At 38.9% G+C, this 27,096-nt stretch overlaps 1 protein-coding gene across 4 annotated transcripts; it reads right to left on the bottom strand.

Annotated features, from left to right (window-relative positions):
- Window positions 1–805: 805 nt before the first annotated feature.
- c1ql3a (complement component 1, q subcomponent-like 3a) lies at window positions 806–19,741 on the bottom strand. Of its 4 annotated transcripts, none has more exons than XM_085361907.1 (3): window positions 19,501–19,648; window positions 19,058–19,458; window positions 806–985 (listed from the first exon to the last, which is right to left on the bottom strand). In XM_085361907.1, exons 1-3 carry the CDS (start codon window positions 19,646–19,648, stop codon window positions 806–808), a joined length of 729 nt encoding a protein of 242 aa, XP_085218033.1. The 4 variants fall into 4 exon arrangements, with proteins under 4 accessions (XP_085218033.1, XP_085218034.1, XP_085218031.1 ...); XM_085361908.1 differs by having other exon boundaries at window positions 19,058–19,426; window positions 19,505–19,648; XM_085361905.1 differs by having other exon boundaries at window positions 19,058–19,480; window positions 19,520–19,648.
- Window positions 19,742–27,096: the final 7,355 nt, after the last annotated feature.

Below are 27,096 nucleotides of genomic sequence, written 5' to 3'. Positions count from 1 at the left end.
TATACATCAACATTCCCATCGCCAGGTATATCAGATAGTATATATTTAACTGAGTGTTGCATTATATTGGGTCCAAAAATGGGAAATAACATGACAAACATGAGTTTTAAGGTGACTAGGAGTGAAACACAAACTACTATTCTTCTGTATATGGAGCAAAAACATTTGCATTCATATTTGTTCTGATTGTGCTGTATATACCATTTCATTTTTCCATTAAATTGCTTTAATTTTTTTAGATATAAACAATTAAATGGTTCCAACTTGTAAAACCAAAAACACTAACAATCAAATCAAAAATTTTTGCATCAGCAGACTTAACTGGCCTTAGTTGTTGTTTTCACAAACAACTTTCTTAATGTCATGTTTATATTTGATTTCCTCTTTTCCACATTTACTTTGTTGATTTAAATGTTTGCTGGATTTGTTGACATGCTGCCTGTGATGATGTCAGATTCATGACAGAATTGTCTTCAAACCTCCAACCCCTGAAACGCCCTCCACCCCCGAGCTAACCACCATTACCCCACAAGTTCTACTATTGGAACAAGCATGTCAGTGTTAATTATGACATGATAGTATACAGACAGGAAATGTTTACAAAAAAAGTTAAACAATTAATTTTCCTGTCGAGAGATACTTTCAACAAGTATCATGAGAATAGCAAAACATAGGAAATACATTATGCAGCTTTCTCTTGGTTTCTCCACAAAAGTTTTAAAAAAATTACATTTGAAGAAGATGATTTGTGGAAGCGCTGAGCCAGAAGGCCAATAATTGAAAGCCAAAATGTAGTAATTATAGTTTAATCAGCGTAGATAATGAATCCAGAGAATGTGCTGTACTTGTTGTTGTTGCCTCCGTGAGCTTTTCCTCCATCTAGTTTAATGTAGACCTCATCTCCTGGCTCTAGATGCAGAACAGCACTGTTACTGGCATAGTCGTAGTTCTGGTCTGCATCCTGGGCTATGGCACTGGCACGTACCTACAGAAATACGTGAAATGCAGATACACACACAAACAGACAGAGTTGTGTTTCATCATGAGGACATTAAAAGGACTTACATTATATTTCATAGAGACTTACTACTATTTGTCTACCCCTGATTTTAATCAAGTCTTATTTCAAAATGTAATGTGTAAATGTAATGATTTGCATTAAGAGGAATTTTAGTTTGGCCCCAAAAGGGATGCAGGTCCCCTGTAATGTGATTGTGTAAAAAGATGTATGTCAACAACATGAGTAATAAGAAAAAGAAAAAATAGAGAAGCATACATATTAAGTGAGCATAAAAGCTCAAAAGAATTAGAGGGGAGCTACTGGCTTTAAAACAATAGAACAGTCAACCCCATGTGTTGTGGTACCTGTGGATAATTTGAGGATAAGCCCTAGCTATTCCAAGAAATCATGTCATTATAAAATAGTGTAATATAGTACATATAGTATGGCATACAGCTGGGCTCATCTATTCAATTCAATTCAGTTCAATTCAATTTTATTTATATAGTGCCAAATCACAACAACAGCCGCCTCAGTACAGGGCGGAGGTAGAGAACTTGTCCCACTGGTGCTCAGAAAATAACCTGACGCTGAGCATCCATAAAAGAAAAGAACTCATAATGGACTTCAGGAGACACTCCCACTCCCCTCTTATTATATATGGAATCTGTCTACACCTCCAGGTTTCTGGGCACGGTTATCCCTGCCGATCTTACCTGGACCCACAACACCTCATTAGATATCCACTTTGCTCTAACAGTTAGCAGTTAGACCAGTAAATACAATTATGATCAAAAGTTTAAGACCACTTAAAAAATGGCCAAAAAAACCCCATATTTTGCATGGTTGGATCTTAACAAGCTTCCAAGTAGAGCTTCGACATGGAAGAGGAAGAAATGGGAGTGAGACAAAACATTTTTTGAGCATGCAATTTATTGAAAACAACACTTAAACTGAAACAGGCTCTGCTCATCAAAAAGATCAGTAGAACCTCTCCTATGAATTTTTTCCCCCAATTTTGTGGTATAATCACGACCACTAATCCTAACTGAAAAAAGTGCAGGCCTTACAGTTAGTAACCCTAACTGTAAGGCCTGCACTTTTTAGATCTTGTTTTCAACTGATGGTTTTAAAATCAAAACAGAAATCCAAATCTGACTGATGGCATGTTATAGCTTATACACAATGGAGAAAACCGGGAACAGTAGTTAACTTTCTCGGGAGTGGCAGCCTACCAAGATTACTCCAAGAACATATCAACAACTAATTCAGATCACAAAAGAACCCAGAACAACATCTGAATTGTATGAAGGTATGGTCTACATTAAGGTCAGGACAGGTTCCAAGGGGAAAACCACTGCTGACCGAGAAGTTTTTGGATGGCATTTTGGATAAAATGAGGAATCATCAGGGATGATCTTTTATGAATTTCTGAAATCTGGTGTCTGCATTTTCTGGGAGATTTTGCAGTGGTTTGAGATTAAACTGCACACATGTAGAACAGAGTCAGAAGAGGAATCTGGGCAGAATCTCATGTTAACTATCAAGGATGATTCGTAATAAATTTTTTATTTTTGATATGGGTGTTATTATACTTCATTAACTTTGTTCAGTTTGAGCGGAATTGTCCGTTTTACCTCAACGAAAAGTGCAGAAGCTTGAGATGAAACTCAGCACACAGTGTATAGGAATGTGAGAATTTCATGTCAACTATCAAGGATGATTTTTTTTAGTCTAGTCTTATTTAACCTCCTGGACCTGGCGTCCACATATGTGGACATCACATTTTGGGTTATTTAGACCAAATTACTCAATTTTGCTCTACAAGGACCTGATATCCACTTACGAGGACATTATACTGCCACTGTTCTATTGAAATTTTAAACGAATATCCTCATATGTGGCTCTCATTTTTCTTAGAAAACAAAATTAGGTTAAAAAAAAAGTCATTCTATGCCCAAATATCACAGAGAAACTAAAAATGCATGCCCTGGAAGAGTTCGGGTCTCAGGAGGTTAATTCACTTTGTTCAGTACAATTAGAATTGAAATAAATTGAAATAATCGTTTATAATATTTTCCAGGAACATTCAACGGATATCAAGTGAAATTCACCACAAACGTAATGCAGATTACATTGAGGATTTGAATTTATTTCTAACGGAAGCTGATCATGAACAAAAAAAGTTCATTACCAGGAAAATTCAGAAGAAAAATTTAAAAAAGCACATCTTGCTACTGAAATGTAATTTCTCTTAATTTCCTCAAAATAACACGAGCCATGTCTCACCCTCTCCCTCCTCCCCCTATACACACACTTTCCCCTATCTATCTCTCTCTTTCACCCACACACACACCCTGATTTTTGTCTTTAAATACACAACAACAATATATCTAATTTTCTGTCTGTTAAAGAAGTAATCAGCAACAAAAGAGAAGCTTTAGCTTTTAAATGACTGGTGCCCTGAGGCCAAAATGCTGCAAGCCTGACTGCTCATCATTGCAAGTCAAGTTCATGGTCTGGCTGCTGCAATGGGGTCTAATTCACTCAGCTTTAACATCATTTTGGGTTCTTGACTACCTTTGCATGAGCTTGCTGTCTGTACACATGCTTCCAAAGAGTTCGAGTTGTGTTAGCAGTATTATGCAGTTCCTATTGTCCTATACACACTTTGCATTCCACAATACAACCTTTGGAATAAAACTACAATATCCAATCAAAAACTGTTCTGCTATTTTCCTCTTCTTGGCACGTGAACTGACATTAGCTGATTGTAGCCCAACCAGGCAGAAAGAAAAAAACAAGAGTCAGTTTGAGTTCTTTTTTCCCCTTCCTATCCACCATGTGTGCTTGTAACTAAAGAGCCTTTGAAACGCAGGTAATGATATAATTGTACCTTTAATGTAATTACTGGGTTTAGTCCCTGTATAACTGAAAAATGTAGTAACACATTACTTTGGAAGGCCTTAAACCCAACACTGACTGTGGATTAATGAACTCCAGTGGACATTTAAAGACAATACATAGAATTCTTTGTGTGAAATAAATTAAATGGTAAATGGCCTGTATTTGTATAGCACTTTACTTAGTCCCTAAGGACCCCAAAGCGCTTTACACTACATTCAGTCATCCACCCATTCACACACTAAATATTAAATATTAAAATGTAGTCACAATAACAGTGGAAGAAGAATAATTACTCCAAAACAGTATACTGAAAAGTGAAAAGGAAAATATAAATTTACAAAAACAGAGGTGATTGTCATGGAAAATTTATTTTACCTAATGTATATTTTGTACAAATTGTCTTTTGTATGAAGACTCTAAGCTTTGCTCAAGGCCATGACACACTTCGTTACCAAGCTGGTGCCGACATGACAGTGAGCACTTCACTCACTGTCGAATAGCGAATAGACAAAGATTGCATCGACACGACAGAAGCTGTTACAATTTTGCCTTTTTGTCAATGCTGGTACGAACACTGTTCATGCTGTATTGATCCCATTGCAAAGGTTTTAACTTTCTTTCAATAAATCTCAGAAAATCAGTTGGGTTTCAATGCTCAAATTATTTTTCTACAACAGCGATGTGGCTGTGAAGGCAGATGTCGTTAAATATCTCATCATCACATCACATATAATTAATTGGCACATGACTACTGCATTGTTTTTATACCCAGGAAAGGAGAGAGAAGGGGATGAGAGAGCAGTGAAGATTAAAATTGCAGCAGATTGATACCAAAAGAGCAGGAAAGGTGAAGAAAAGATAAACATTCAAAAGACAAGACAGAGATGGCCACATTTAAAAGGTCCCATTATGACACCATAGAAGCAGAAGCTCTGGTAAAGTTGGCAAACAATGCTGAAGAATTTAAATCGCACTGATTGTATTATTTCAGTAGAATTCTGCAAGAGACAGCCTAATACTTACAGTGTTTGATATTTTATTTTAATTTTGCTCAAAAATATCGTGAATAACTTTAGAAGAGGTGCTGTTAATGCTTTCAGGGCTATGCTCAGCCCCAAGTGTTTCAAGTCAAACCTTAAAAGAAGAGAGGTCCCTGTATCTTAAACCCAAACTGTTAGTTCCACCAGGTGAAGGCTCCTCCTCCAATTATATTTTTTTCTAAATAGGGTTGGCAGCAATGAAATAAGTCGTGAAATTGAGCTTGCGCTATAATAACTTATCATCAATATGGGTGTTTAAGTTTACCATCACTAAGTTTTATAAATTAGTGAAACTTCTAGTTGAAATATATCCGTAGATTTACTGGGTGGGCCTGGACCCCATAGGCCCCTGCATAACACCGATGCTACCCACAGGTCCCCAGTCTAGGAGCTAAATGCTCTGTTAAGATAACAGAGTCCAGTTAGATCTTTAGGCTTTGACATGTTTTTATTATTCAAGATTTGTATGTAAGGAGAAGGAAGTTGAATTCAGTTCTGAACTCAACAGGGAGACAATGAACGGGACTCAGGAGTTATGGGGAAATATGGGCTCCTGTTCTAGTCCTAGTTGTTACTCTTGCTGCAGGATTCTGGATCAACTTTTCAACTGAAGACTTTTCAGGGAGCATTTTAAGCAGTCTGATATTAATGAATTACAATAATCCAGGCTAGAAGTAATACATGCATGGTGTCAGCCTCTCGGTTCTGAGTTCTTCTTATGCTTTGTGTTGTTTTTGTTATTTGTTTTATTTTGTTAGTCTTTTGTCTCGTGTGAGCTGGGTTTACTTTTTTTTCTTGTCCAATCTTCTGAGAGGAAGAGAAGGAGTAAAAAATCAGATTTCAGCCATAAACTGAACCCCCAGCTCAGAAATTGTAAACTGCCAGTGTTTCTTCAGACTTTAGTCATTCAGCCTAATAAATGATACCCAACGAGAGTCAATAGGGGAACAAGCTGTTTGTTTGGCATTGGCAAAGAAGAACTGGCAAGTTTTCCATGGGTACAACCCACCCATGCTCAACTCAACTCATGCTCAACCCAGAAATGCATTTTAGTTACAGAAAACAAAGGCTTTCCTAGATTTGTTGCCAAGAAGCATTGTTACAATAAAGAAATATTTAATCAAACACCAATTTCCTTACCTTTTGTGCTAAATTTAGTTCATTATTATTATTAGTAGACGTAGAATACATTTTATTTGTTGGAGCTTTAGGTGATGCCGTTATAAGGCATCACCTTATAACAAAAAGCAACACGAACAATATTAAAAGTAGAGATGGACGGATCGGTCCGATACTGACCTAAATTACTGGATCGGATATCGGAGAGAAATAAAAAATGTAATCCGATCCATTAAATATCAAAAAAGCACCTCACAAAACTTGCGACACGGCGTAACTCGGCTCGTCGGAGCAGTGTGCTCACGTGATAGAGCGGCTTTGTGTATTTCAAGGTTCAAGGTTCTTTATTTGTCACATGCATAGTTATACAAGTATAACACACAGTGAAATGTAGCCTGACACGCACCTCGACAAGTGCAAAAATGTGGGGTGGGGGGGGGGGGGGGGGGGGGGGTAGAGGAAGAACATTATATATATATATATATATGTAGTATATACATTGGGTGAATGTGCAGTAGTAGCAGCAAGCAGGTGAATTCTGTACATTAATATGAATAGACATCTGACTATTTTACAGAATAGACAATATAAACATATTTAAAATTAAAGGAATTTGGAATGTACATTGTGCCTGGGTTTAGAGTGTTTGGAAGAGAGTCCTGTCTCAGTCAATTATAGATGATGTGAGAGGGCGGGTGTGTGTGTTTAGGGCCCGGATGGCTTGGGGATAGAAGTTCCTCTTGAGTTTTTGTAGCCTCTAGCAAACCAGCATTTCATCTCCGAGGAAGTTATCCCAGAGAGAAGTAAAGCAAGTGTGTAAGTTCATCTCTGAATGTTTGTAAAGCATTCCCACATTAAGCTTAACAACCGATATATGGAGCCAGTGCCTCTTCTTGCTGCTACTTCAATCGTGAAACTGATCAATGATCAGCTGATCGGCTTTTCTGTCGCAAGTCTGTCTCTCTTGTTTGTTTTTACCCCACTTCGAGCCAGAAAGAGGACACCAGCGGCTGAACAACAGCAGCACTTTTAAGCTTGATAAGCTGTTGTTAGAATTTATTTAATATTACTTTCTACACCAGGATCTTTTTCTACGTAGCTGACGGCTGGTAACTGTGCAGGGGCGGATCTAGCAAAGTTTAGCCAGGGGGGCCGATAGGGCATGAACAGGGAAAAGGGGGCACAAAGACATACTTTTCTTTTTTATTCTCATTTAAAATGTCTAGCTTTTAATAAATAATTATCTGAATCTTACACCCAAAGTTTTAATCTTATGTAAAATATAGGGACATAAAAAAGTGGTATCGTGCAAACTCTAATTAAAAGATGGGGAAAATAAAAATATAAAACATACAGAACATATAAAACAGGGTGATTATTGATGATATGCTAACTGATATTAATTGTGTCAAAGTGCTGTGTCCTTGATTCCAATGTTAGTCAGACATTTTAACAGAAGAACTGTGAAAGAAAAACACATAGGGCAAAGTACCAAATTAAACCAAAAAAAACAATGCAAACTATAAACTCTCTAGGTAACTAGTGGGCACAAAGACCAGAAAGCAGAGTAACACTAGGTAACTGAACATTATGAAGGACAAGGAGAGACTGGGACAACATATACACAGTAGGGTGATTACGGAAAGGGGAAACAAATGGAAAACATGCCAGGAGAAAATCAAGAATAACAAGACAAGGGAAGTTAGACTCAACACAAATAAATTAATGCCAATACTGCAACTAGGACATGCAAACCTGACAGCGTGATAGACACGGAGACAAAACAGAGAGACCAGACAGACAAGGTGAAGGAATTACAAACACAAAGCACTGGGTCCAAAACACAGGATCCTAACAAATTAATTAGTAACCGTATTTTTCGGACTTAAAATCCTTTAATTTTCTCAAAAATCGACAGTGCCCCTTAAAATCCGTATCATGTATAAATTCTGGTTGTGCTTACCAACCTTGAACCGATTTTATGTGGTACACAGCGCTCAAATATCTGTCAAAAAATGTTTTAGTACTACTTTAGTAAGCTATGAAGCCGCAGCACTTGATGGATTGTTGGAGCATTACGGCTACCGTAGTCAGGAGTCTTGTGGAGTAATCTGGGTCCAAACTCCGCTTCAGGTCCCAAAGTCAAACGAACACTGCAGCATCACAGAGAGTTAAAAACTGTCTAAATTCTTTCATCTTTAATAAAATGATCAATGTTGCTGCTTTACCAGGTGTAACAATTACGTTTAACATCCAGGCATCCATGAAATCAGAATTTATTACATTTAATGGAGTTAGAAGTTAGCAGGAAGTTAGCGTGCTAGTTTCCACCTAAACATCATATAGCATGTTCTGACTGAGAAATTTCTGAAAAAATTAAAACGCACAGCTCTGCTATCACTTCCAACATAAATGAAGACAGAAAACTAAACAACAGTGACTTTTGTAGGGTTACTGAAGTTGGGTTAGCTGGTTTATAATAATGTGCTACGTGACACAGCTATGTTAGCATAATATAAACACAGTGAAGCTGGAGGATGAACGCTAACTTTTTTCCACTCGATGAAAGTTAACGTGAGGGTTCCTGATGGTTAGGGACAAATGCAATCGCGTGGCAGGATGCTTTAAAGGGAACAAACTTCAGTCAGGAGAACAACTGAGATAATCCATCCACAATACGAGGTTAGTCATTAATGGGAACATGGGAATAGAGTAGCTCTATTCAACATTACTGAATCAATGGTACAGAAGTGGAGGAAGCAAAAAGAATGAGTTGAGCAAAGTTTGACTTATATGACTGTTTTGTTTCGCTTAATACACCTTATAATCTGGTGCACCTTATGTATGAAAACAGATCGGTTTATCGACAATGTACCTTATAATCCGGTTATTATAATCCTTATAATCCGATAAACAATACGGTAACTGTGTAGGTTCTCAGTCAGCCAGGTCATTGTAATCTAAGGAGCTTCGAAAGATTTAAGATTTAAGTTTCTCGAAGACTACCTCTTGTCCGAGAAGCTTTTTCACACCTTGGCTTATCTGATGAGGCACATGATCAACAACCCTCTTAAGGGACAACTCCCACTAGGGCTTAAATATCTGGGAATCCCCGATTTGGTCTTAGAACTGAAGCTTCTGAAATGAGAGGTGAAACGTTTTCAAGAAACTTAAATAAGTCAAGTCGCTTTTCTTTCCAAGCTCCTTGGATTAGTTAACTTTTTGAAAACTGTTCTTTTAAGAGTTTCTGAAATAAATATATGTGTATGTGACTTTGTCACAAAATGTACTTGAAAATGAGGATAGGAAGCCGCAGTCTATGTGGATCTGGATCCTGGATCTAGGAGTTCCAGGCCATCCGCAGACCACCAAGAGTAAGAGAAAGTCTTCTCAGTAAGTAATTGATTAGTAATTATAGCACTTTCTGAAAGACATACTGTTATGAAATGTGTGCCTGTCACCCTCTCCGTCCCTCACTCTCTCACCCTCTCTGTCCCTCACTCTCTCACCCTCTCTGTCCCTCACTCTCTTGCTCTCTTCATCCCTAGCTCTCTAGTCCTCTCTGTTTCTTCCCTCTGTTCCCTGTATTTATTCAGTCTGCCCTTTAGTGTGTTTTTCCTGTTTTAGTCTGGCAGTCTCCTGTCCGGTGTGTTGTCCTGTGGACAAGCAGTTAAGTCAGTGGGTAATAGATGGCATAATAGAACATTTGCCTGTGCCACAGCTCGTGTCTAAGCTCATTTCGATCCTTTAGCCTGCATTTTTTAATCAAAATAAATTTTGTCCATTCATAACTCCATCGTCACTGACTACTCTTGTTCAAATAGGTATCCACAAAGACAGTACAAGAAGATTTACTGATAGAGAAGCAAAAAACAGAGGAGTAACTCTAGTTAAACTCCTTTTCTCTGTGTCTGTGTGGTTCTTGGTTATCTGGGTCATGGTAGTCCTGAGAACTTGAAAAGAAGGCAGCTGGTTTTCTTTAGGTTTTTTGAACACTTTCTACCTCTCTCACCTCTCCATGAAGCTTCTTTGGTTATAGAAGAACTGGTGGAGAGCGCCAGGTAGTAAACCACTTGTCTGGACTGTCCCATTCGAGGTATTCCTGAGGGTTGTTGACCATTTACTTGGTAACCTACAACTTGACCATGTCCTCACATGAGGCATGTGTGAAAAAAAGATGTCATTCCCATCACCTGAGCCAACAGGTTAATATTCTGTGAGACATTACCCCACCCCACCATTGTTTGAGCTATTGAGGTCACCTGAGGCTACTAGTAAGTGAGAGTTGAGATTCCTGGGAAGGGATCTCGGGATTCAATTGTTGGTGACTGACAGCTGGTGCTGTAAACCATGACCTCACTTCAACAATGGTCATACACAGTGGACATAGATAGCCTCCTTTGCTCCTCTCTGGTTTGATCCCTCCAGTCTGCATGCCAAATATCCTTGGGTAAGATGCTAACCCAAGTTCCTCTCCAATGAATCCATCAGAATGTGTGTGAATGTTACACAGAAAGCACTTACATAGAAAGAGCATAGAAAAAAGAAGTGCTTGTGTCAATGGGCAACTAAGGCAAGTTGTATAAAACCGCTTTGAGTCCTCAGTGTAGAAAAGCGCAATATAAGATCCTGTCTTCTTAGTCCAAAATGTGAGCAATGGCACAAAACAGAGAAGGATATGACAGAACAGACGTTCATGGTGTGTGGTGGATGTTGTTATATTGTATGGCTATAGAGTGAAAAGTAAAGTATATAAGGGCGTAGAATAAAGGGTAACACTTTATATAACATAACATTATATAATATTGTCACACTATTAAGCATTAGTAAGATATTAGCAAGTACTCAATCAATTATATATATCATTTCTTCTCCCTAGTACAGTGGGGCAAAAAAGTATTTAGTCAGCCACCGATTGTGCAAGTTCCCCCACTTAAAATGATGACAGAGGTCAGTAATTTGCACCAGAGGTACACTTCAACTGTGAGAGACAGAATGTGAAAAATAAAATCCATGAATTCACATGGTAGGATTTGTAAAGAATTTATTCGTAAATCAGGGTGGAAAATAAGTATTTGGTCACCTCAAACATGGAAAATCTCTGGCTCTCACAGACCTGTAACGTCTTCTGTAAGAAGCTTTTCTGTCCCCCACTCGTTACCTGTATGAATGGTACCTGTTTGAACTCATCATCTGTATAAAAGACACCTGTCCACAGCCTCAAACAGTCAGACTCCAAACTCCGCCATGGCCAAGACCAAAGAGCTTTCGAAGGACACCAGGAAAAGTATTGTAGACCTGCACCAGACTGGGAAGAGTGAATCTACAATAGGCAAGCAGCTTGGCGTGAAAAAATCAACTGTGGGAGCAATCATCAGAAAATGGAAGACATACAAGACCACTGATAATCTCCCTCGATCTGGGGCTCCACGCAAGATCTCATCCCGTGGGGTCAAAATGATCATGAGAACGGTGAGCAAAGATCCCAGAACCACACGGGGGGACCTGGTGAATGACCTGCAGAGAGCTGGGACCAAAGTAACAAAGGTCACCATCAGTAACACACTAGAACGGCAGGGAATCAAATCCCGCAGTGCCAGACGTGTTCCGCTGCTGAAGCCAGTGCATGTCCAGGCCCGTCTGAAGTTTGCCAGAGAGCACATGGATGATACAGCAGAGGATTGGGAGAATGTCATGTGGTCAGATGAAACCAAAGTAGAACTTTTTGGTATAAACTCAACTCGTCGTGTTTGGAGGTAGAAGAATACTGAGTTGCATCCCAAGAACACCATACCTACTGTGAAGCATGGGGGTGGAAACATCATGCTATGGGGCTGTTTTTCTGCCAAGGGGACAGGACGACTGATCCGTGTTAAGGACAGAATGAATGGGGCCATGTATCGTGAGATTTTGAGTCAAAACCTCCTTCCATCAGTGAGAACTTTGAAGATGAAACAAGGCTGGGTCTTCCAACATGACAATGATCCAAAACACACCGCCCGGGCAACAAAGGAGTGGCTCCGTAAGAAGCATTTGAAAGTCCTGGAGTGGCCTAGCCAGTCTCCAGACCTCAACCCCATAGAAAATCTGTGGCGGGAGTTGAAAGTCCGTGTTGCTCGGCGACAGCCCCAAAACATCACTGCTCTCGAGAAGATCTGCATGGAGGAATGGGCCAAAATACCAGCTACTGTGTGTGCAAACCTGGTAAAGACCTATAGTAAACGTTTGACCTCTGTTATTGCCAACAAAGGTTATGTTACAAAGTATTGAGTTGTATTTTTGTTATTGACCAAATACTTATTTTCCACCCTGATTTACGAATAAATTCTTTAAAAATCCTACCATGTGGATTCATGGATTTTTTTTTCACATTCTGTCTCTCACAGTTGAAGTGTACCTCTGGTGCAAATTACTGACCTCTGTCATCATTTTAGGTGGGGGAACTTGCACAATCGGTGGCTGACTAAATACTTTTTTGCCCCACTGTATGTCATTTATAAAAACAGACATATGTTACTCTTAACCACTGCTATAACTGCTACTACATCACGTCTACATGATCATAGTTAGATTTCATATAACTGTATTTATAAATGGCATACTACAGAGGAGTAATGCTATATAAATGAAGTAAGCACTTGCTAATACCTGAATAATACTTAATAGTAGGGATGGGTATCGTTTAGGTTTTATCCGATACCGGTGCCGGTGCTTAAACGGTGCTCAAACCGGTGCTTAAAGAATGGAGAACACCAACTTTGTCCAAAAACCTCTCATGTTCAGCTGTTTTTTTTGTAAAAAGATAACAATGTTAGCCTTTTCTGCAGCTATAGAGCATATATGGTATCACTCTTGGCTGGAAGCAGTGCTTAATCAATGGAAAAAACACAAACTTTGTCCAAAAACCTCTCATGTTTAACTGTTTTCCACTTTTTCTTTGGTCATTTTAGCCTTTTTGGCCAGGGTGAAGGGAGTATCTGCCATCAAACAAGAAGACAGCCGCATGTAGCTACGACGGTGTTTGCTAGTTCACCTTACATGCATTAATTTAATAACGTGGTTAGCCTACTCAACGTAAATTACACACGAACAACATTAAGCTACTCACGCAGAGAAGAACGGCTGCTGCTGCATCATCATCCTCATCATTTCTGCTACACTGGCAGGGCTAGGGGCCAGGACTCTCCTCTTCGGGTTTTTGGGGGATGTTGCTAACTCCGGGTCCGATAACAGGCACCACACCCGCAGTAGATGTGCACGGTGTGAGGTCTCGCAGCAAGCTATCAAATACGGTGCATTTCTCGGCTTTAAAAAAAAACGCTATGAGTCGCCAGGTGTTTCATCGGATTTTGAGGTGTTACCTCCTTTGACAGTATCACAGTATCAGCTTAAAGCACTTGTTGCAGGCTGCTGAGTTTGCATATTTTGCTCTGAAGTACAGCCAGACTTTGACCGCTTTGCCTTGGGCATTTTTAATCTGTAGCTCTGCTCTAAAAGAACGTACGTACCTGGCCCGCCTACTATCCTCGGAAACGTAAAATGATTGGCTAGAATCTAAAGTGTATCACAGCTCAGGAAAAAAAAGCACCGAAATAAAGCACCGAAATGTGCGCTGCTTTTCGGTCTGGTTACTACTGTTTATGTCAGAACCGGTGCCATCATGGCACCGGATACTGGTACCCATCCCTACTTAATAGTGTGCCATTATTATAAAGTGCTGCCAAATAAAGTGATATTTAAATGTGTGACTAGACACTTAAACACTCTTACTGCTTTACAAATATGCTGGGTTACCTGTGCAGTGTACATTGTAATACTAGAAAAAGCAGTAAATAAATGTATATAAGTCTGTATGCACTGCATATACTTTAATTGTTCCAAAATAATATTCCACAACTTTACAGCCCTAATTTTAATATACACAGTTAGTCTAGTCCATGCTGATTCTATTTTGCAGATAGTCCAGCTATTTCCATCCAGAATAGAGCAGGTCACATTTAAATATTTCTCGAGGCTCCACATGCACAATTAGAAGTTCCTTTTGCTGAAAACATGGAGCTCAGCTTTTCAGCTGAATTCACTGGACTCTTACTTTGAATTGCAATCACATTAGAGATAAATTCTACAGTAATGATCAAAAGTGAACATTTTGTCCAAGTATGCCAACAATATTGCTTTAATCATTCCTTAAAGCTTTTTCAGCTGTGGTGGAGGTTCAGCATAACAAATAGTCACAAATGTTTTGTGAATAGTTAATATTAAAACAGTACTTCTGAAGTACGACAGAGGTGTGTTTTCTGCAAATTGTTTGCATCCTCTTTATATGTTGTGGTCACCAATATTAGGCCAGTTTGTTTTTTCTTCTTAGCTCTTACTTTTAGACATATTTTTGGACAAACAAACGTGTCCCACTGGAGTGTGCAGTATGTAACATATGCATGGAGCCACCAGAGAGTGATTAAAAGCTGTGTCCATTTGAATACCCAGAGGAACGCGCCTCTCATTTCAAAATAAAATTCTGATTGCATCTGAGAGAAAATGAGGTAAGTGGATAAATTCCTGATTAAGAAGTATCTGTTGTTGAATACAAAATAATACAAAATAAAGTACAATTTGTAAATTATGGTTCCAATCAAATTAAAATACTACAATTAAATTGTGCTTTAGGCAACTTTGTGAGTGACAACTCATTACAGTATGAATGCAGAGTCCACCAGCTAGTCAAACCTCTGCTTGTTTAGCCTGCAGTTATACTACAAGATGCAAAATGTTCTTCACTAACTTTGACTAGATTTTTAATTAATTGCATAGAGATTAATGAATGCACCTTAATAACACAGCTATCTCCTGTTAACATTAACTTACTGACTTCACATCTCTCATTTGAATAAATATGTCACAGTTTCAAAAGACCGGGATGGTGAAGGGCAAAAGGCCACACTAGTGGAGTCGTTGTAGAGTGTACATCGAAATTTTATTGTTTTGCATAACTTTGAAAACCGAGGGAGTGTGGCTAAAGGAGGAATCCATTAAAATGTTAATCTCTATGAGATGGCTGTGGTTAGAGCAGATTTAGATAGTATTAAGATAGTATGAAAGCGCATCACAAAACCCTTCAGTGAAACATATTTTTTATGTACTTGAAAACAGCAAAAAATTTCAACTTCAACGCAGCATGGCGTAGTGCAGTTCCAGCAAGAAGTATTTATTTTTATTTATTTATTTATTTTGTATGCGTTAGTCTAGAAAACTACTAGAAGATGAGATTATTTCCACATGCATATGAACTCAATGCTGACATCCTGTCTTCTATGAGTCAGCGTGGTTTCCTTTAATCATTATTGTTATTGTTATGAATATAAAATGAGTGGATTTAGTTCCTTTGATATTACCTTAACCATACAGGTTTACTGTATTTGTTGGCTGTTCAGCATTACAATAGGTAAAGTATGTTTGTGTTATTTGAGAAGAATAAAAGGTTTTGTATATATATATTGCATAACGTCAGCGTTACCGTTACAAGTAGTGTGGGCAGCAAGATGCTACAGTGGTTATTGCTTATCACTTTATGGCAAAACGGTCCTGTATTCTAAGCTGGTGGACAGCTGGCTAGTTTATTCTGCTTGTCACAGGGCCCCAAATTGCTCCCACTGGATTCACTGCTGTCGCATAATAATTAATCCCTTAAATGCATAGAGTACAGAACTGTTTGAAGGTGTGTGTCTGAATATTACTTTTAAAAAAATCCCTTTGAGCGTTCATATAAAGTAAAAAGTTTAGAACATTTAAAATATCTATCTAAACTCAGAAGGCAGTACAGTGGTTAGCACTGCGAAGGTTGTGGGATCGAAATGTTCTTTCTGGGTACTCCACCTTTCTCACACAGTCCAAACACATGGATAGATCTGTAATATAGAATAATTCTGTTCAATTTTATCTGTGTACCAAATCACACAATAGTCACCTTAAGGTGCTTTATATTGGATAAGGTAAAGATCCTACAATAATACATACAGAGAAGAACCCAACAATCATATGACTCCCTTTGAGCAAGCACTTTGGTGACAGTGGGAAGAAAAACTCCCTTTTAACAGGAAGAAACCTCCACCAAAACCAGGCTCAGGGAGGGGCGGCCATCTGCCACAACCAGTTGGGGGTGATGGGAGACAGGACAGACATGCTGTGGAAGAGAGCCAGAGATTAATAATAACTTATGATTAAATGCAGAGAGGTGTACAAAAACATAGTGAGTGATAAAGTTCAGTGAAGAGGAAACACTCAGTACCTCACGAGAAGCCCCCAGTAGGATAGACTTATTGCAGTGTAACTAAGGGGGGATTCAGGCCCTAACTATATGCTTTAGCAAAAAGGAAAGTTTTAAGCCTAATCTTTAAAATAAAGAAGGTGTCTGAGAGCTGGAAGCTCGATGCCTCCCATCCTACTTTTAAATACCTTATGAACCACAATTAAACCAGCAGTCTGAAAGCGGGTTCTTTTGGGGTGATACGTATGAGGTCTTTATGATAAGATGAGCCTGATTATTATTGTATGGAATACCTAATGTACTATAAAACAGCATGGAATTAAAGAAAAGTACATAAATATTTATAATTGGTTTACGACTATCACTGTAACATCTTGTTTATTTGTGGTTACTGTTAGGTGTCAATTTACATTTTTAAAGCTTGTTTTATTATTCGGTCATATAAAAGTCATATTGAGAAAAGGCAACAACAGAAAATTTAAAAATAATAATTTAATCTTACAGAGTCAACAATGAAATGCACTCACAGTTTAATTCTGCTTCTCATACTGTTGCACCCAGACTGTGGACTATTTCTACGGTGGACTCGGTGGAGACCTTCAAAAAGCAGCTAAAGAAATTTTATTTCAAAAAGCATTTAATTAGACCAGGGTTTTTATGATGTATTTATGACTGTATTGTATTGTGTATTGTGTTTTTTTACCTTTCTTGTGAAGCACTTTGTGACATATGTCTGTGAAAAGTACTATATAAATAAACTGTGCTTACTTACTTTTCTTCTAAATTAACTGACTTAGTGGGATGACACATATGCAGTGAACTTAAATTGTCTCAAAACATAAATGTAAAAGAACAAACTTGAAACTCAGACCAGGATTAGTGCACAGAATGCCACAGAACTTAGGATATGATAAATCTTAACTCTATCTTTTTTTTTAATAAGTTGGCTTAAAATATGGAGTGGTTTCATCAGTATTTAGCAAATGATATCTAAGAATTTTTTTCATAGCCTGATAGAGCCTGCATATGGAGGAAGAGGCAAAGACGGATGCATCTTTCTTTGCAGAATCTGAGAAAATCAAGAACCGGAGAGCTTCACCTTTACTTGACAGTCACACTATGCAGTCCACATTTAACACACATAGTTATATGTAAGATGTAAGGCCACTTTACATTTTGAAGATAAATCATGTTTGAGTTTTTGAACAGTCTCCTCAGAATTTCCTTTTCAATCTAAAATATGTCTCAAAGAGTTGTAGTACCTTCCAAAGACAAAATTACTTGATAAGGCTGATTTAAATTTTTTCACAAGTATATTTGTTTTTGACAACATTTTAGGAATAATCGTAACAATCACTTCAGCAGGTCTTGCTTATTTTCCTCCATGACACTCTGAATATATGGTCAAAAATCCCAATACCAGTAACCCTAATTGAAATATGTATTTCAGCATCTGATTTGTCATGGTGTGCAGTTCTACTGCATTAATCCCAAAGATGTTTGCTGTATTCCTTGTGCTTTGCAGCAGTATTACAGTAGTCGGCTGACAGGCAGAAGAGATGTGCTTGGTGGAGCGGTGCTGCAACACTGGTTTGCCCCACAGATTAGATCTATCGCTGACAGCCTGATCACTACAGAGACGCACAGAGAGCAGGACACCGTGATGGAACAAACACATACCAGATGAAACAGAGGCAGTAAATGGCTTCTGTAGTTCACTCGGTCTGTAATTATTATTATTGTTATCGTCATTATTAGTTTTTTACTTTTATTATTATTGTTGTTGTATCATAAAATACCTTTATGTGATGTACTTTTGGGGTAAATTATTGTCGTATATTTCATTTTTCTTTCTTATTTCCTTTATTCAGGCCGTGGATTTGGAATCCATATTACTTGAGATGTTGGACAGTGAGTGCAAAATCTATTGTTATGTATATTCTTTAGTGATTTATTTTGCTAACATGTAGAGGTTTAAACAAACTACGGTTACATATCTTACTACCTAAACAGCTAAAATTAATCAAATGCACAAATACCATGGCACTCTATTGTTTGGAATAGAACTCACTAGCCAGTTTGAAGATTAGACTTGTCTAAATATCATTATAAAGTACACTGGTAAAGTTGTGTGGGTTTGTTTGTACTCCTAAATATATGTGGCTACTGGATGATAAAAAACACTCTTGTTCTCATTTAATCAGTCAAAAAGCATTTCAAAGAGAAGCTGTACAAAGATCCTGTCGGATTCTTTATTGTTTCTCTAACCATTGCACTTAGTATAAATATTACTTAGTGTCATCTTCTCTTCTGTCCTATTAGGTGGCCAACACTGTATTTTGCCTCTCGTAGAAATGCATTGCTCAGTCTAAGCATCACTGCCTTGCGGTTTCACCAAAAACCACAGACTCCACTTCGTTTAGTTCCACTGTTTCTCTGTTAGATTGGCTGACAGCACGCTTGTTCACCTCTTATTTGCATACTGCAGGTCTATCAATAGGCTTTTACATTAGTTCAGTTGCTGTCGAGAACTTTTAAATGTTTTTATATTAGGATATATATGGCTGCTAACTTGTAGATAGTCCAGAGATGTATCAAATGTACCTAACAAAATGTGACGTGTTAAATTAAAGTCAGATACTGTGGACACGCACGCCTAACAATGGAAACCTCGTGGAACTGCAGAGTTTGCTTTAAATCTTTGCTTCTACGTGCCGTTTGTTTTACCTGATTGTTTTTGCACAGATCAGCCCACATGCTTGTGCCGTCCCCTCCGCGCATCAGGACGTGGTAAGCGAAGAAATAAATCCCAGGGATGGAACACGTGAACTTTCCGGTGGTCGGGTCATAGTGGTTTCCCAGGTTGGTCACCACGTCGTCAAACTTGAGTACTTCGTAACCCTCGTGCTGTTTTTTCAGCCCTGCGTAAAACGCAATCTTGGGTACGGTGCTGTAGGTGGCCGCGCTAATAGCACTGGCAGCACCGCTCGGTCCCGGAGGTCCCGGTAAACCGGGTCTGCCGGGTTCACCTCTTTCACCAGGTGGGCCGGCTGGACCGGGTGGTCCCTGTTCACCTGGCAATCCCTTTGGCCCTACCTTACCCGGACGGCCCGGTTCTCCTTTCGGACCTTGGATAAAAGTGGGTAAAGACTGCATTAAGCTGTTGTCGCGCACGGTATCGGCTGTGGCAGTGCTGGTTGGAGATTTGGTGCCGTATGGGTCACACACCATCCTACAAGTACCGAGCATCTCGTAGTGTGCAGCTGTCCCCGCTGAGCTGACTAGAACAGGGATGAGAATGACCAAAACCAGTACCATAACGACCCCCAGGACCCCCGCCGCCACCAGCCGCTTCCTGCCGACCAGCCGCGTCAGCGCAGGACGATCCTGTTGTCTGCTTTTAGGTGAAATTTTGCTGGCTAGGTAGCAGACCCTTATAAAGAAAAAAAATGTAGCACAGCTACACTTTTTTGCTAATGTTAATTAACTTTTAAAGTACAGCCCCCCTCCCCTCTGTATCCTCACCTCTCCCCTCCACACTTTTCCTGCTGATGCACTGATTATTCAAGTCTCTCAGAAAGTTGGTCCGTTTAGAAGTCTGCGATTTCCCAAACCGTTTGATTTAGCATCTCCGACACGCTGTCCAAGAGAGATACGCGGTCTGCTCCTTTTTGATCCACAGACCTCAAACTGAAGGTGAATCAGGATCAGTTAAAGCGTCTGCAGGGTGCTCCAAGAGTCCACGCAGAAGCGCCGGGGAGGGGGGGAGATGTTCTGTTATCCAATAGGAATAGGGAAGGTTGTTTAAAGAAAAGAAATGTCCGTTTTTTTTCTTTCTAGATCAAATGTAATCCAGAGATTTGTCATTTGCCTTCTGTTTAGTCTGCTCTGAAAATTTCATGAATTTTATCAAGTCATTAATCGTCCTCCATAACCCAGAGAATGAAACAGCAGCTGTACAAGCTTGAGAAGAAATAGTCTATATTTGCCATCTTAATAAACATTTAATTTAAGCTGCTGAACACAAAATTCATATAAATTCCTTCATATGGATAACAGAATGTAATAAATCGAAGTTTGGGGAGATCTTAATGTCAGAAACATTTCATCATGATTTAAAATCAAAAGAAGTTATTTTGTAGACTTATTTAACCTACCTTATAGCAGATTTATATCATGTGAATATTTTGTACATTTTCATATTTTTATACGTTTACGTTTATGATATTTAGTAGTCAACTATAATGTAATCATTTAAACATGTAAGCAATTTAAACAAATTAACTTCTTAAGTAAAACTGATAATTGCATTGATACATTTATTATAACAATGTATGAATCATGAAAGGACTTTACAGACATAAAATTCAGTAGAATTTTTTTTTCTACACTCATGTTGTCACATACAGAATCAAGTGTATCACATACACTCACAAGCCACGTCTGTTTACCTGCTTGTTAACACAAATAACTAATCAGCCTATCACATGGCAGCAACTCAGTGCATTTAGAGACAACCTGCTGAAGTGCAAACTGAGCATCAAAATGAGGAAGAAAGGGGATTTAAGTGACTTTGAACATGGCATGGTTGTTGGTGCCAGAGGGCTGAGTATTTCACAAATTGTTGATCTACTGGGATTTTCCCGCACAGTCATCTGTAGGGTTTACAGAAAATGGTCTGAAAAAGAGAAAATATCCAGCAGGCTGCAGTCTGAGCGAAAATGCCTTGTTGGTGCAAGAGGTCAGAGGAGAATGGACAGACTGCATCAAGCTGATGGGAAGGCAAAAGTTACTGAAATAATGACTTGTTACAACCAAGGTATGTAGAAAAGCATCTGTGAATGCATAACACATCAAACCTTTAAGCAGATGAGTCATAAAAGTCCACACTAGGTGCCACTTCAGTCATCTAAGAACAGTGAACTTCAATTTGGACAGGCTCAACAAACCACATTAATTAAGCTGGTCCCACATTTAGACGCTAGGGTCAAAATTTGGAGTAAATAAGCACTAGCCTTGGTGAGCATTCCAATCAAAGTCTAAAATGCAAAACATGGTTTGTAGATTATAGCCAACATAGTGGTACAGCACAAGGAGATCCTGGGTTCAAATCATGCTCTCTCCAATTACCTCTGGGTAGATGGCGATTCTAGCTGCGTCAGACTGGCAACCTGTCCAGAGTCAACTCCAGATACTGAACACCTTCATTAAAGAAACTGCGCTTTGTGTTCACCTGTGTTATCGTTGCCGAATATTTGCATTTATTTGATGATTTAAAACATTTAAGGTGTGACAAACATACAAAAAATAAGAAATCAGGATGGGGGCAAATATTTTTTCACACCACTGTATGTTATCTGCTGCAGTGCAATGTTAGATTAAATAAATATGTGCATTTAAAAATTAATAGTGAAACTGGACTGATTGTAAAATGATTAAACAATCTAATGATGTTTTCCATGATTTGCACCATTTGTGCCTGTTGCTTTGAGTGTCTGTAGGCCAGCTTGTGAATCCTACAGAACTGCCTTGCCACTCTGCCCTGCCTCCTGTAAATTCTGCTTCCACATAGTTTTAGCCATTTCTCACACCTCTCAATTCTTTTTCACTTCTGGACTGCCTTCCCCAATGATTCTGTTGCTCAATTCCTCCTTCTGAACAGTCTTGCCCACTGAGCTTTTCAACTTCCCCTTGATTACAGAACTGTGCAGCCAAGAGATCTACAGATATTTGCAGCAGCAACTCAGAAGCTTCAGCCTCTTCACACGTTTCTACTATTCACACCCAAATGTACAGGGAGTGCAGAATTATTAGGCAAGTTGTATTTTTGAGGAATAATTTTATTATTGAACAACAACCATGTTCTCAATGAACCCAAAAAACTCATTAATATCAAAGCTGAATGTTTTTGGAAGTAGTTTTTAGTTTGTTTTTAGTTTTAGCTATTTTAGGGGGATATCTGTGTGTGCAGGTGACTATTACTGTGCATAATTATTAGGCAACTTAACAAAAAACAAATATATACCCATTTCAATTATTTATTTTTACCAGTGAAACCAATATAGCATCTCCACATTCACAAATATACATTTCTGACATTCAAAAACAAAACAAAAACAAATCAGTGACCAATATAGCCACCTTTCTTTGCAAGGACACTCAAAAGCCTGCCATCCATGGATTCTGTCAGTGTTTTGATCTGTTCAACATCAACATTGCATGCAGCAGCAACCACAGCCTCCCAGACACTGTTCAGAGAGGTGTACTGTTTTCCCTCCTTGTAAATCTCACATTTGATGATGGACCACAGGTTCTCAATGGGGTTCAGATCAGGTGAACAAGGAGGCCATGTCATTAGTTTTTCTTCTTTTATACCCTTTCTTGCCAGCCACGCTGTGGAGTACTTGGACGCGTGTGATGGAGCATTGTCCTGCATGAAAATCATGTTTTTCTTGAATGATGCAGACTTCTTCCTGTACCACTGCTTGAAGAAGGTGTCTTCCAGAAACTGGCAGTAGGACTGGGAGTTGAGCTTGACTCCATCCTCAACCCGAAAAGGCCCCACAAGCTCATCTTTGATGATACCAGCCCAAACCAGTACTCCACCTCCACCTTGCTGGCGTCTGAGTCGCCCTGGAGCTAGGCCTGAGCCCAAGGGCAAGCGTCTGGTGGCTAGGCCTTTGTCCATGGGGCCCGGTCGGGCACAGCCCGAAAAGGTGACATGGGCCCATCCTCCTGCAGGAGGAGTTCCTGGCAGACCAATCCTCAGCTACCAAGATTGGCAATCTGGAATGGATAAAAATAATACTATTATGAACAGTGGTTAACACAAGCACTGTCCTTGGTACAGAAGAGTGGTCACTCAGTATGTGTGCCAGCACAGTGGCACAATAATTAAGATGCTGGTTTCAAATCCCTGGCTTATTTCCACAGCCCACAAAACTGTCCAGGTAATGTGGTTCAAAGATATGACCACATCAAGACCAAATCTTTGACTAAGCTCTGTTTCAAGTCCAGGATTTCATTCTCCACCTTGAGACAGATTTGGGTATTAAAATTAATTATTGCTTTAATAACTTCAAAATAACCTTAATTTGTTCCAGTGATTGTTTTTTTACTGGCCACCATTTTATGAGGAATGTAAAAGTGGTGGCCTCACAGTATTGTGTTCAGCTTCTCTGCAGTCAAGCCAGATAAGTGGCTTCTCACTGCAGAAGGCCATTGGTCTAAGCACAAAAACCAAATTCAAAGCTTTAGTTCATAATTTCAGTTGCTTTAAATATTTTCCCTATAGTGATGTTAAGGCAAACAATAAATCTTCTTGCAAGTCATCTTGATGCACTACACATAGACAAGAAAGCCTAATTTCCACATCTGTGAACACATAAACATAAATTGTATATCATAAGGATGGACCTAGTAAAAACATTTTCAGCTGCCTTATCAGTTTGCACCTTGCCCAGCTTTAGCAGCTGCAGCTTCCAGGCATATGTCCTTTATTTCTCTCCAATATCTAATGGCATTTCCACCCCTTGGTAATAGTATTAGCTACTAGATATGAAGCCTTCAAGGCAGAAAGTTTAACCGAGTTAAGGGCTTGCATTTGTGGACACCATTCCTTAAGCAAAAAGAAGAGTTATTTCTGGCCAACATATAAACAAGAATCTTGGGATACTGGAGTAAGGGCATAACTTACTGTCCTTTTGTGTGATGGAGATGTGTTGAGAAAGTACCACAGAAAACAATGTGAAGTTTCAAATAGGATAGGCTCAATTTTCAGCTGTTAGCCTCTGTTATAATAGATAGGTGGCAGACTACTACCTACTGGGATTCTGCAATTTCTATTTCTATTCCTGGATAAAGACAAAGGAGAAGTTGGGCGTCAACTGCCAACTTTTTTCTTTTTTGTTAATATGATATTACTTTGATATTGATAAGTTATTACTTTGGTAATTGAGTTCTAATAACTTGTACATTATATAAATATATTTAAATTACCACATTATTAGATCTTATTTCTTAGTTTAGAATACATCTGTTGACAGAAACATACAAAGATGGATTTGCTGGTATGTTTCTGACCATTGTCTTCCTGCATAACTGAAGTGCACTTGAGCTTCAGAGCCAGAACATTCAGGATTTTTTGGTAGAGAGCATAATAATTAACTTAGGGATTAATGAAGTATTCTGATAGTGATTGAAATTGTGATTCATCATTCACTTGCGAATATGGGAAAAACCTTTGTGTTATTTTGGTCACCAGTGGTTTTTGCCTTAGAACTTTTCCATGGATGCCCTTTTTGCCCAGTGTCTTTCTTACTGTTGAATGTTGAACATTGACCTAAACAGAAAAAAAGTGAGGCCAGTAGTTGTGTAAATGTTGTTCTGGGTTCTTTTGTGACGTCCTGAACGAGTTGTTAATGCACTCTGAATAAGATTTGGTACCACTCCTGAAAAGGTTCTCCACAGTTTCAGGTTTCCTCTATTTGTAGATAATAGGTCTCGGCCTGGTTTGCTGAAGTCCCAAAGTTTTAGAGATGGCATCGTAACTTGCTACACTGGTGCTAAATGCCTCCCACAAGGCTGTCAGACCCACAGCCTGTACAGCTGGTGCCAACCTTGGTTTAAATGATGGAAGATCTGGCAGCTATGCATCAGAAGCAGGCAGTGGCGGACTTGAGGCAGCAGGACCTATTGCAGCCTCAGGCTAGCAGCACACTGAAGGCAATATTTAACTGGCTCCTCTTCCCATGGATGCAAGGCTCAAGGTACGTGAGGCCCGTGGAAACAGACGAGAAATTTTTCACTGGAGTTTGCCCTCAAGCAAATGTTGACATTGAGATGATGGCCAAATGGTATTTTGCAATGAGTGGGACAGAATTTTTCAATTGAGTTGTGACACTTCCAATGGGGAAGAAAACACCCAGCTGTTGGTTCCAAAGAGCTGTCAGGAATAATTTTCCAGGCAACTCATTATACCATTGTCTCATTACCTGATGGCTGTGACTGTTACAGGTCATCACTTGAGTTGACAAACTGTTTTCAGACAGTGCTCCTGGGCCCTTGCAGTGATTTCTTTGACAGAGTCATGCCTGTTTTTAAGGGCCTGAAGATGACAGCCATCCAACACCGATTTTCTGCCTTGTCCCTTGAACACAGATTTCAGCAGATTCTCAAAATCTTTTGACGATACAATCTTATGCTGAACGTTCATTTTAAATTGTTCCACAATCTGTAGACAGCTTTTTGCAAATTAACGAATCTCTACTCAAATTTATTTCTAAGAAACACAGTCTCCCTAAGATGCTCTTTTTATACCAGTTATGCCGACCAGTTTTCAGTTAGCCTGATTAGTTGCCAAATGTTCCTCCAGCTGTTTCTTTTAAGTATCACTTACTTTTTCAGGCTTGTTGCCTCTATCCCAACTTTTGGAGAAATGTTGCTGGTATCAAATTCAAAATGAGCTAATATTTTATAAAATGGACATGTCCAAGTTTGTGAATATGATTGTTGAACTGAATTAAGTTGAAGTGTCTTAAGTGTTGCGGCTCAACCAACCAATGGCCGCGGCAGGCTAAACATGAGGACACAGATGACGCGCAACAATAAACGCATAAAATACACTTCTGTATCATTTGCTCCTTTTATTCCACATGCAACTGTCCACTATACAAATCGAGGACATGGGATTAACAAATGCACAGACTGCACAAACAAATAACTGCAACTCAATAATAACTGCACTAACTACTAAATCAAATTACAACTTGGTCTATGGTATCAATTAGTGCACAAATATACAAAACCATCAAGTTACAGTTAAAATACATCAAATCATTCAAGCTGCGCTCAAGCTGCGATCAACAGAAAGTTTTGCCTCCTGCTCACCCTACCTTTCTGCTCATCAACATCAGGTGAAGTGAACAGGTGAGTGCAACCACATTTATTATCTACCACACCCATGAGACACGCCCAACACCCATGCACCAATATAGTGAGTCCATTTAAACCAACCCACTTAGTCAGACGGAAACCACTCATATGGCTCCTACATTAAGAATAAATGACCTAATGATCATTAGTTGAGAGTTCCAAGTCTTCTTTAATATGGCAAATTGCTGACATGTAAACATTGGTATAATGAAAATTTAATTGAAGTCCCAAGTTTCAGCTTTAATTTAAGGGGGGGTAATAAAAAAATTGAATTAACTTTTCAGGAATCTTTACTGTAACCACTTGGTTACATTGGTCAGTGTATTTTTCCTTTTTAAAAATCCACCAGGTTGTTGATTTGACCATTATAATTTTTCGTTTTTCTTTGATAGGTTTTTTTGCTTTATAATGACATTCGTTTTGGATCTTATATTGAAAGTTCCAGTGAGCAAAGGGACAGTTCTAAGTCTTTTATCTGTTTAATGTGGAATGGCATAGCAAGGTGAAACACCTCACCTGGCCATGATATGTCTTCTTAGTCAATTGTCCAATTATTTTTCACTCCCTATAAACTGGGGACCATATAATTCAGAAAATGTCTGTAATTTCAAAACAATTGCAATCCTTTTGTTAAAGCTCATTAAGTCTGCAATTCAATCACGTCTTGATCAGTGTTCCCTCTTGTGAAGTAGTCAGATTCGAACGTCAAGGAAGGTGGTAGGGAAGCAGACTACGCAAACATTTCAGGTTTCAAGAGGTGAGCAATTTATTTACAGTGAACTTAATTTAATGTGTAACTTAACAAAACTTCCCCCAAATTAACTCAGTTAACA

Source organism: Diplotaxodon limnothrissa, linkage group LG9 (assembly GCF_057381915.1).
Source record: "Diplotaxodon limnothrissa isolate DT_005_m linkage group LG9, D_limnothrissa_male_GT1.1, whole genome shotgun sequence".
NCBI classification, from domain to species: domain Eukaryota; kingdom Metazoa; phylum Chordata; class Actinopteri; order Cichliformes; family Cichlidae; genus Diplotaxodon; species Diplotaxodon limnothrissa.
Note: the sequence above shows the minus strand (reverse complement) of the source record. Positions and strands in the feature narration are given on the sequence as shown.

Bases quoted from the DNA above. Each gene is read 5' to 3' on its own strand.
- c1ql3a (XM_085361909.1), bottom strand. From the start codon at position 19,648: ATGGTACTGGTTTTGGTCATTCTCATCCCTGTTCTAGTCAGCTCAGCG. The intron at 986-19,057 runs GTAAAACAAACG...GTATTTCTGTAG, and splicing joins ATCTGTGCAAAAACAATCAG to GTACGTGCCAGTGCCATAGC.